This window comes from Rana temporaria, chromosome 10 (assembly GCF_905171775.1).
Source record: "Rana temporaria chromosome 10, aRanTem1.1, whole genome shotgun sequence".
NCBI lineage: Eukaryota > Metazoa > Chordata > Amphibia > Anura > Ranidae > Rana > Rana temporaria.
In genome coordinates, this window is record NC_053498.1 from 86,732,352 (window position 1) to 86,744,842 (window position 12,491).

Here is a 12,491-nt window from a genome sequence, read left to right on the forward strand (position 1 = left end):
GTGAACTTGCGCTTTAAAGCAGGGTTAGGTTATAAAAAATAGCCCAAGATTTGAAAATCTCAGGGAGCACTGATCAATCCATCATCCGAAAATGGAAAGAGTATGACACCTGCAAACCTATCAAGACATGGCCATCCACCTAAACTGACAGGCCGAGCAAGGAGAACATTAAATCAGAGAAGCAGCCATTATAACTCTGGAGAAGCTGCAGTGATCCACAGCTCAGGTGGGAGAATCCATCCACAGGACAACTATAAGACCCCTTTAACACTGAGGCGCTTTGCAGGCGCTATAACGCTAAAAAAAGCACCTGCAAAGCGCCCTGAAAGAGCTGCTGCTGTCCCTCCAATGTGAAAGCCCTGAGGGCTTTCACACTGGAGCGGTGCACTAGCAGGATGGTAAAAACGGTTCTGCTAGCAGCATCTTTGGAGCGGTGAAAGAGCGGTGTGTATACTGCTCCTGCCCATTGAAATTAATGGACACCGTGGCTAGACCGCCAGCAAAGCGCTGCTGCAGCGGCGCTTTGTGGGTGGTTTTAACCCTTTTTCAGGCCCCTAGCTTGGATCTTGCAATGTCTCATGGGACTTGTCGTTTCATCACAGCTGGAATGCAAAGGTTGCCCACCAATGGGAGAGCAAAGCATAGTCATTTGTTAGAATGGCTCAGTCAATGTCCAGACCTAAATCCAATTGAGAATCTGTGGCAAGACTTGAAAATTGCTGTTCAGACGCTCTCCATTCAATCTGACAGAGCTTGAGCCATTTTGCAAAGAATGGGGAAAAATACAAATGCATGCCACACAACAAAAATTTGGAAACCGTTAATTTTCCTTATTCACAATTATGTGTCACTTTGTGTTTGTCTATCAAATCCCAATAAAATACACTTCCGTATTTGGTTGTAAAATGACAAAATTTGGAAAATGTCAAGGGGTATGAATAATTTCAAGGCACTGTATAAATAAATGTATAAACTTTAAAAAAAGGGGCCTGATGTGCCTTTTTAATTAATCCATAGGAGCAAAAAATATTGTGAAATATTACCCTTTGTTTACATAATAAAACCAGTAAAAGTTTGTGGTATGAACAAATCCCTATGGCATGGCAGCTAGGGACAACATCTTTGTTTTACTGCAAAGTTCCACTAAAATAGACAAGTGGAAGATCCTGTGTATTATAACTTGGCACACGGTGTGTTTACTAGTACTCTTACCAAGGACAGGCTGCACTACTTTCTACAAATAAAATCAGGGGATTCCTTTGTCCTTTGTGTTCTTGTGGAACATTTTTTCTTCGTGTTTGTGTTGGGCTTTGCACTCATCACCAGCTGGTATTACAAATGACATGGAGTGCAGAAGTCCAGCATAAGTAGAAGATTATACTGCTCAAGTTAATATGGCGTTTAAAGAAATCCTGTACTGAGAAAGGAGTTTAGCAAACAGTGCTTAATTCCAGGTGAAACTCCACTGTACTACACCCCGGGAGGCATTGGGTCGGTTCTCCAAACTGACACGACTGTGATCAAGTGAGCCGTTGTAGCTATAGCGGTTCACCTGATATTCACTAGTATTGAGCTGACCTTTTACATTACAAAACATTATGTTTTTTTGAAAAGTTACTACCACAGTTTTATCTTCGGATTTATGACTTTACACCGATGGTCAAGGGGTACTTCCATTGCTAGATTTAGGCAACGCAATGATCTACCCCATAAACACAAACACCCCTGTGCACACTGGTACTGGATATTTACACTAATGGCTGCTCAGTGCTAGCAGTATGGAAGGGTCCTCAAAACTTGTTTTGGGCCAAAGTGGGGAATGATTGTGTTTTTATTGCTGCCCATGTTGCCGCTGGAGATTTACCCTAATTTCTGTCGTATCAGAAAGTAATGAGAAATCTCTGCAATGGGGACCCAGACAGACAAACAAAAAACACAATTCTAGCAAAGTAAGAAAGATTACAGAAAAGATTACAACTGCTGGCCATGCTTGAAAGCTGTCCATTCCTTGTAATGACCACTGCCCTCTCAAATTTCTTGTACATTCATCACAAGGGCAGTATATACGGAAAAATACCAATGGGAAACCAAAATAAAACCCACTCAACATTTTTCTGGCCCACGCTAACCAAACCTGGCTGGAGCGCATTCATTAAAAATTAGTATCCTAGTCAAATATCAGATCAATATAAACAAGCCATGCATGTAAAATGAGGACTCTTGCCACGGTCACATGGCTTAAGGAAAAGCAGTCAACTTTAAAAATAGGATTTTCTTCATCATACTTACCTGTACAATTATGAGTACATCACGGGACACAGAGTAAGGCTATTATTCCTTCTTACTGCAGGGTTTGACAAATTTGCTTGGAATCTAGGAGCCAGCTAAAAAAGTTAGGAGCCAGAGAACGCACCCCGTCCCGACGAGCTTGCGCGTAGAAGCGAACACATACGTGAGCAGCGCCCGCATATGTAAATGGTGTTCAAATCACACATGTGAGGTATCGCCGCAATTGGTAGAGCGGGAGCAATAATTCTAGCCCTAAACCTCCTCTAACTCAAAACATGCAACCTGTAGATTTTTTTAAACGTCGCCTATGAAGATTTTAAAGGGTAAAAGTTTGTCGGCATTCCACGAGCGGACGCAATTTTGAAGCGTGACATGTTGGGTATGAATTTACTCGGCGTTACATTATCTTTCATAATATTAAAAAAAATGGGGATAACTTCACTGCTGTTTTTTTTTAATTAAAAAAGGTGAATTTTTTTCCCCAAAAAGTGCGCTTGTAAGACCGCTGCGCAAATACGGTGTGACAGAAAGTATTGCAATGATCGCCATTTTATTCTCTAGGGTGTTAGGATAAAAAAAAATATATATAATGTTTGGGGGTTCTAATTAGAGGGAAGAAGATGGCAGTGAAAAATAGTGAAAAATGACATTAGAATTGCTGTTCAACTTGTAATGCTTAACTTGTAATACCAACGGCCACCACCAGATGGCGCCAGCTCACAAAATAGTCGCCAGGACACCATTTCTAGTCGCCATGGCGACCTGGATTTGTCAAGCCCTGTCTTACCGAGTTATACGCCATTTCTCTCTCTAGGTGAATGGTAGACTAAAGTCTTAGACAAGAAGTTTGCCCCTTTATAACCCTTTTCATACAGGAAGTACTTAAGTTTAGTAGCAAGCACTGAATCCCCAAAAGAGGGGAGGGACCTTTGCGTCCCGTAATGGACTCAAAGAAAATGATTTGAGGAAGTATGAGAAAGAAAATCCTATTTTTAAAGTCGAATACTTGGCTGCTCCAACATCCACTTGATAAATTCTTGTGAACATATGCACTGAAGACTAGGTAGCCGCCTTACAAATTTGAGCCACAGATACCCGATGGAAAAAAGCACAGGAGGTCCCACACCCTTGGTAGAATGAGCTTTCACCCTGAAGGGAGGAGCCTTAGATTTTAGACCATAGGCCTGAATGACCAATTGGTGGACCCAGAGGGCAATGGAAGCATTGAAAGCTGCCTGTCCCTTCTGGGGTCCTTTTTTTTTTTTACCAGGAGGCGTCTGATCCTTGGATCTCCGCAGAGCTGGACAAATAAACTGACTGCATGCACTACGTCCAAGGAATGAGTTGTACCCCCCCCTCCAGCGCCCGAACGAGGCAGAGAGAAAAAATGTGGCAAAACAATGTCCCCTTTCAAAAAAAAGGCCGACACCACATTTGGCAAGAAGGATGGAATAGGAAGCAACACCACAATGTCGTGGTGAAGGATTAAGGTTGCCTACATGAAAGGGCTGCCAATGCCTACACCCTTCTAGCCGAGGTGATGTCCATCAGGAAGGCCAGTTGTGTGACAAGACTAGTTGTGTGACCTACGCCACTTCTGGCGCCTACTCTGCCCTCTCCCATTCTTCTGGGAGACACACAGGTCCCAGAAGACAGCAGGGACCAGTGAGGACGCGCAGCGCGACTTGCGCATGCGCAGTAGGGAACCAGGAAGTGAAGTTACAAGGCTGCAGTATTTGTAGCTGCTGGCTTTAATATATATTTTTTTAGGCGAACCTTTGCTTTAAATAAGATGGCTGTGTGCCGGGACGCTCTGCTCATTGCGGTCACAGTGAACACATGCAGCTGTGTATGCGCCATACTTAAAAACTACAGTGCATGCGCAGCTCTGTGTGCTCAACCCTCTGTGTGCCATGGCTGACCAAAACAGCTGTGGCCCTGTGTGCACTATAGTGAACCATCGTGCGAGGACTCATCCCCAAGAATGGCAGCCAAGATAGCAAGAAAAGAGTATTCCTACCCAAACACCAGCAGCTAGGCCAAACTCCACCTGCAGTCATTGTCACACAGGTGTCCAGCCTCTAGCTAGTTTGACAGATTGTTAAAACACATGGGGTACACCACAATAAGCAAATAAGGGGGTTTCCCTTACCCATCCAGGTGCAGGGCAACCTTCAAATACTGGGTACCCCATTTATGTTGTAGGGTCCTGTATAGCACCCTGCAGGAATACCTTAGCTCTGTAGTGTCCAGGATTCCACTATGCAGGGTCCAGCGCCCAAAAGTCACATTACAGGCAATCCCCAGATTTTAGGAACCGTTTTGGGACTCAAGACCTGGAGCTCCAGAGAGCTCAAACAAAACATGCCCATCCCCCTTGCACACACTGGTATTAAAAAAAAAAAAAAAACCTGGAGTACTTCCTGTTTAAAAGGGGTTATATAGGGGCAGACTTCCTGTCTAAGACTTTGATCTACCAGTGTCCATTCTCCTAGAGATGGTGAATAACCCAGTAAGTAAATAGCCTAACTCTGTGTCCCGTGATGTGCGATAAACAAACAATTGCCCCTTAGGTAGTACCAGTAATAGTGACGACTATATGTACCAGCATGCTTCTCTCCCCAGCACACAGTAGCATATATTAGTGTATGCAGTAGTATTGGGGGCAATTTTTGGACCAATCATTGTGGTCGGCTCTCAAAAGCCGTTTACCAAGAACAGAATATCTTACAAATCGCTTCAAAAAGTGGTATTATTCGTACGATTTTCTAATCGTGTGTACTAGCTTTAAGCAACATTTCAAAACTCGCAGGATTAACAGGTAACTCTGGTTATAAATTTTATACATGGTCATAATATAGGAACATTAATTTTTTTGAACTAAGCAATGGATAATTTAATATTTAGCAGGCATTCTACTTTAGGATAAAATAGATAAAGGGTTTTCCAAAAATGCCTAAAAAGAGAACTGACAAACTGGTGGGGTGGTGACATCACGCTCTCCACCTTGTCCAAATCAGAGAATACTTTGCATTCATTGAGAAAGTGCAAAGCATTCTCTGAATGGTGCCCATGCTGAGCGGGCAACCTCCTATGTTTACAATGCTTTAGGCCGGCCGCTCAGCAAGGGACCCAGAAGCAAGTGGAGATCTCGGTCTACTTCAGTGATTTCCAGGGGCATTGACCAGATATGGTAAAAGCACAGTTACTTGGTCCAAGCTGGATCAATGTAACCATGTTAAAATACACCATATCTAAAATTCATTGACGCTGCAGAGTATTTCCCCCCTGACTGAGGCCTGCAGTGAGCGATCAATCTCAACACTGAAGGGGGTTGCGCCGAAATTAACCATTTGCTAATGGAACATGTGTATATGAAACAGAACTGTGAAAATGGGGCACAACAGCCACGTAAAATGTGAAAAGGCAAATTCATTAGCATTAAATGTTTTATAGCACACCTGTTCAGGTAGACTCTTTTCTCCGTGTACTGCCCTTTGCCATGGATGGGGTCTTCATAAGGCTCATTGATGATCACTTCCACCCCTTCTCCATCCGAACTCTGTTCATGGCTATGCTTGCTGATCATGTACAGCTGTCCAATCTTGTACTATACAAAAAAAAAAAAATACATGTGTCAATGAAAGGTTTCCCTGCCACAACTTGGCATATGCCTGCAGTACGACTTACTAATGCAGGTCTGATTTGACATGCATTATAGTGAAGGCCTTCAGAGAGGTTTTACTTTCTATAATTGAGAAAACATTCTAATGCTCAGAGTGTGATGCTGGACAACAAGTTAGAACAGGTGGGAATCTGGGTTATGCCAACTTGTTAGACACTGCCTCACCTCACAGAAGGGAAGCGTGGGAAGTTCTGACACAGATTTCCTGTCAAGACAAGCAGCATGTGTTCACCTTGACTTCAGCAATGCTACACAAGTCATGCCTCACCAAGGAACAGTGCAGTGAGATAGTAGTTAGAGAGTTCTCCCAACAAGTAATTAAAGTTTTTCATGAAAATGCCCAATGCTGCTCTTTATGGAAAAAAATATAGAAGAGGGAAATGTATTTGAAATGATGAGAGAATCTAGAGCAGCTGTACATCTTAACCCATCAACGTCATCTTCAGCTTATTCAGATAAAGCCGATCTCCAGGTTTTAACCACTTGCTTACTGGGCACATATACCCCCCTCCTGCCCAGGTGAAATTTCAGTTTCCGGCACTGCGTCGCTTTAACTGACAATTGCGCGGTCGTGCGACGTGGCCCCCAAACAAAATTGACGTCCTTTTTACCCACAAGCAGAGCTTTCTTTTGGTGGTATTTGATCACCTCTGCGGTTTTTATTTTTTGCACTATAAACAAAAAAGGACAATTTTGAAAAAAAATACAATATTTTTTACTTGTTGCTATAATAAATATCCCAATTTTTTTTTAAAAAAAACATTTTTTTCAGTCTAGGCCAATACGTATTCTTCTACATATTTTTGGTAAAAAAAAAAAAAAATTGCAATAAGCGACTGGTTTGCGAAAAATTATAGCGCCTACAATAGGGGACAGAACTATTTTTTAATTTTTTTTTTACTAGTAATGGCAGCGATCTGCGATTTTTATTGGGACGGCGGTACATCGGACACTTGACACATTTTTGGCACCAATCACATTTATACTGCGATCAGTGCTATAAATATGCACTAATTACTGTATAAATGTGACTGGCATTGAAGGGGTTAACACTAGGGGGTGAGGAAGGGGTTAAATGTGAATACTGCTTAGTGTTCCAACTGTGGGGGAAGGGGGGTGACCGATCTGTGTCCCTATGTAATCAAAAATAAAATAAAAACCTCAGGTTTGTAGCAACATAACTTTTGCGCAAACCAATATACACTCATTGGGATTTTTTGTTTAATGCGCCAAAAAAAATAAATGTAAACCACAGAGGTGATGAGCAAACCAAACTTTTATTGCGATTTTTTTTTACGAAAAAGAATACGCATCGGCCTAAACTGAGGGGAAAAAAATCATTTTTTTTCAAAATTGTCGCTCTATTTTTGTTTATAGCGCAAAAAACTAAAAAACGCAGGAGGTGATCAAATACCACCAAAAGAAAGCTATTTATGGGGAAAAAAAAAAAAACATCAATTTTGTTTTGGAGCCACGTCGCACGACCGCGCAATTGTCAAAGCGACGCAGTGCCTAATCGCAAAAAGTGCTCTGGTCTTTGACCAGCAATATGGTCCGGGGGTTAAGTGGTTAAAGAAGACATTTTTCTTGCACTAAAGGCGCAGGCCAAGTTCATGATATTAAATTAAAAAGTAAAATATAATACAATTCCATATAGAAATATATACACTTTATAAACTATAATTTTCGGTCTTCGGCCAAGTGCATCCTGCGATTTCGGCACGCCTCTACTTTAAATCCAAAAGTAGCTTTGGGGGGGAAAAAAAAGCTGCAGGTATACCGATTCAGCCACATATATTTTCAACTAATAATATCTGCTGGTACCTTGTCACTTCTGATAAGTGCATTTGGTACCCTACATTACAAATTAAATGCTATAGACTAGAAAATATCTGCTAATTGGTGTGGCCATTAGCAGGTCTCAGAAAAGCAGGTACTCGCTTCTAGATCATGAAACGTGTAAAAATATAATCAAGCACATAACAGAAATATTTGAGTGGGGGGTTCTGGGAAAGGCGCCAAGCAGGTTCACAAACTGACTTAGACAGAGAAGGCGTTTGTAGCTGATCTGCGGAAAAAAATGCCAGGGGATAGGTTTAGTTACTCTGTAAAAGGGAACAGGAATCGAATCAAAAAATAAAACCCATCTCTCAAACTGCAGTCATTTCTGCTATTGAAGGTTGCCTTAAATTGGGTGACGGAACAGCTAGCACTAAGGCAGGGAAGTACCCAAAAATATTCTCAATGAAAGCAGATATTTGTTAAAGCGGTGGTTCCCCCTAAAACAAATTTCTAACAATACATTCGTAAGACCCGTTACACTGCGGGTAGGCTGGCTTTTGTTTTGTTTTTTTAGTACATACCTCGATCTCGGCGTTTCGTCCCTTGGCGGTGGGCGTTCCTAGTTGATTGACGTTCCTCCGACGGGCGCATACTGCGCGTCACGACTTTCCGAAAGAAGCCGAACGTCGCTGCGCAGGCGCCGTATAGAGCCGACTCTATACGGCGCCTGCGCAATGACGTTCGGCTTCTGTCGGAAAGTCGTGACGCGCAGTATGCGCCCGGAGGAACGTCAATCAACTAGGAACGCCCACCGCCAAGGGACGAAATGCCGAGATCGAGGTATGTACTAAAAAAACAAAACAAAAGCCAGCCTACCCGCAGTGTAACGGGTCTTACGAATGTATTGTTAGAAATTTGTTTTAGGGGGAACCACCGCTTTAAGATTGTTCTGTAATGTGGCACACATCAGGAATCGCTGAGATCTTTTGAAAAACGCTCCCATTAAACGATTATTTTCTTTAACCAAGTAATCCCTTAGCAATAGTAAACCGATTTTATGAACAGGTTACACTCCTAATAAGGAGTTTACAGTAAGCATGTAGACAGCCACCCACACACAGTGCCATTGTATTATTGGTTCATAAACTCAGTTTACATTTTACAAGTATAAATCTTCAAAAAAACAAAAACAAACACACACTACATTATCTGAAAGCAAAATCTGTTTGACCGGAAAAATTAAACTTTTATCAGATGTTTAGTGAGCCTACGAGTGAGGAAATATCAAAAAGGTGACTGCCTTTTTTTTCCAAACACAAGTACAGGTTCCAGCCCCAAAGCAGAACCTGCAGTGGCATAGCCTACATTTCTTCAAAGGCTCGCTTTTAAGCCTAAATCCTCACTCGAACACCTAAGCGACACTGCGCTCTCCCCCACCACCACACACCAAATGTTATGCTGGCCATACCGATTGAACCGATTGATCTGCAAAAATCCAACAGGGCAGTTGTACAAAAGTTGGTAGATCGACTTCTGTACAACTACCCTGCCCGTACATGAAATTAAACTGGCCAAATTTTGATGTATGACCACCACTACTTTTCTTTTAGGCTGGTCATGAGATGTGCAGGGTCTTCTCTCCTCCAGCAGTGGGTAGTCTAGTGACTGACTTTTATTCAGGAGGTAGAGCGCCAAGAAGACTTTCCCTCCCGGGATCTTCCTTCATAAATTTAGGTCAGTGTGTATTCTGCTACATGTTTTTGATAAAAAAATTCCATGCAGTGTATGGTTTGGTTTACAAGAACATTTACGCGTAGTGTCCACAAACTATGGGATATATTTATGGAACTATTTTTTATACGAGCAATGGTGGCGATCAGCGACTTATTGCAGGACTGCCATATTGCGGAAGAGAACATTCTGACACTGCCTGGAACCAGTGAAAAATGCACGGATCACTGCTACATAAAAAAAAATAAACACTGTCACTGTACTGACACTGGCTGGGAAGAGGTTAGCATCTAGGGGATAACTGTGTGCCATGTTAGTGCGTTAACTGTATGCCGCTTTTACTGGGGAAGTAATAGAATTTCTGCTTTAAAAGAACACAAACCATTCCTTCCCCAGTCAGAACTGAGATAAGCCTTGTTTACATTGGCATATCTTAGTTCTTTGTATTGCCGACAAACATTGAGTGCCCAGTACCTGCAGATTGACTTCTGCCACGAATAATCATAGCAGAAGCAGTCCGCGTGCCCCCGCAGGCAGAAGTCCAGAATGACATATATACTTACTGCATATGTGATCCAGCACACCGCTGCAGTCTTGTAGCAGTAAAAATTAACTTAGTGAAAGAAGAATTTATTTATTATATACAATATATATATATATATATATACACACATACACACACATACATATACACACATGTATATACACACACACACACACACATATATACATATACATATACACACACACACAATATCTCACAAAAGTGAACACACCCTCACATTTTTGTAAATATTTTATTATATCTTTCATGTGACAACACAGAAGAAATGACACTTTGCTACAATGTAAAGTAGTGAGTGTACATCTGGTAACAGTGTAAATTTGCTGTCCTCTCAAAATAACGCAACACACAGCCATTAAAGTCTAAACCACTGGTAAAAAAAGTGAGTAAACCCCCAAGTGAAAATGTTCAAATAGCCATTTTCCATCCCCGTTGTCATGCGACTCGTTAGTATTATAAGGTCTCAGGTGTGAATGGGAAGCAGGTGTGTTAACCACTTGAGAGCCGCGCTATGGTCGAAAGACGTCCACAGCGCGGCTCTCAAGTGCCGGGTGGACGTCCATAGACGTCCTGCTGCTGTTGTTCCCTGTGCGCGCCGCTGGGGGCGCGGAGTGGGGAAACAACGTGCCCGGCGCATCGCTCGGGAGCCGATGCGAGTGCCTGGCGGCCGCGATGTCCGCCAGACACTCGCGATCGTCGGGAACACAGCCGGTAACTCAGGACGTGGAGCTCTGTGTGTAAACACAGAGCTCCACATGCTGTGAGGGAGAGAGGAGACCGATCTGTGTCCCTTTACATAGGGACACAGCATCGGTCACCTCCCCCAGTCACCCCCTCCCCCCACACAGTAAGAACACTATGTAGGGAAACACATTTAACCCCTTCCTCACCCCCTAGTGTTAACCCCTTCACTGCCAGTCACATTTATACAGTAATTAGTGCATTTTTATAGCACTGATCGCTGTATAAATGTGAATGGTCCCAAAATTGTGTCAAAAGTGTCCGATACGTCCGTCGCAATATCGCAGCCCTGACGAAAAAAAATCGCAAATCGCTGCCATTACTAGTAAAAAAAAATAAAACAAAAAAAAAAAAACAAATCTATCCCCCATTTCGTAGGCACTATAACTTTTGCGCAAACCAGTCGCTTATTGCGATTTTTTTTTTTTTTTTACAAAAATACGTCGAAAAATACGTATCGGCCTTAACTGAGAAAAAATAGTTTTTTTTAAAAAAAAATGGGATATTATAGCAACAAGTAAAAAAAAAAAAAAAAAAAAGATATATTTTTTTAAATTGTCGCTCTTTTTTTGTTTATAGCGCAAAAAATAAAAACCGCAGAGGTGATCAAATACCACCAAAATAAAGCTCTATTTGTGGGGGAAAAAAGGACGCCAATTTTGTTCGGGAGCCACGTCGCACGACTGCGCAATTGTCAGTTAAAGCGACGCAGTGCCGGAAGCTGAAATTTCGCCTGGGAACGAAGGGGGTTTATGTGCCCAGTAAGCAAGTGGTTAAATTTGGCGTTATTGCTTCACGCTGGTCACTGGAAGTTCAACATGGCACCTCATGGTAAAGAACTTTGAGGACCTGAAAAAGAAGAAGGACTGTTGCTCTACATACAGATGACCTAGGCTACAAGAAGTTTGCCAAGACCCATAAATTGAGCTGCAGCACAGTGGACAAGACCATACAGCAGTTTAACAGGACAGGTTCCACTCAGAACAGGCCTTGCCATGGTCGACCAAAGAAGTCGAGTTTATGTGCTCAGCGTCATATCCAGAGGGACACGCTGACCCTACTGCTTATTTGATTATATGCCCGATTTTATCTGCTGAAATGTAAGTGTAAACTTCAAATCTTTTTGCCGTCAAGTAAATCATTTTATACAGTTTTACACCATGTGCATCTTAGTTTTCTCTTTTATCCTTTTCCATACGCTGAGTTTTTGAATTGATATTGGCACAAGCCTCTATCATTATTGGCTGATACTGGGATAATCTCCTCTTCCGGTATACCTTATACTGTATCGCAGTGGAAATCACCTTCCTGCCTGTCACTCAAGTCACCTCCAGAACCAGGACACCATCACTTTTTAGCCTATACGACCCACTAAGTATACGCTTAATTGGGTCCACACATTCTGGTAAGCCTCCATTTTACCCTGGTGGTGGATTCACGATAGAACTTCACTTCATGTTCTCAACATTAAGTCACTTTTTGAATTTTCTATGCGACTTCATTATTCTTATGAATCTTGATTTATTTATGGTTTTATTCACTGACTTTTGAGCACTTATGGCGTTATGAATTTACGTCTGAGATCTGTTTTACATTTTCTCTATTTGTTCACATTTAATTAGCGCTACACCTTTTTTGTTTTATGTTTTTTGCCTGCAGAATTGATCTTATTCTGTGGTGTTGGCTGCCATTTATATG

General features: G+C 42.0%; 1 protein-coding gene across 1 annotated transcript in view; it reads right to left on the reverse strand.

Annotated features, from left to right (window-relative positions):
• Positions 1 to 12,491, reverse strand: part of LOC120915285 (cytoplasmic phosphatidylinositol transfer protein 1-like) — a 176,958-nt gene that overhangs the window by 82,475 nt on the left and 81,992 nt on the right. The window contains exon 2 of the mRNA XM_040325664.1: positions 5,751 to 5,899. Coding sequence (XP_040181598.1) covers positions 5,751 to 5,899 — 149 coding nt within the window. The remainder of the gene's footprint in view (positions 1 to 5,750; positions 5,900 to 12,491) is intronic.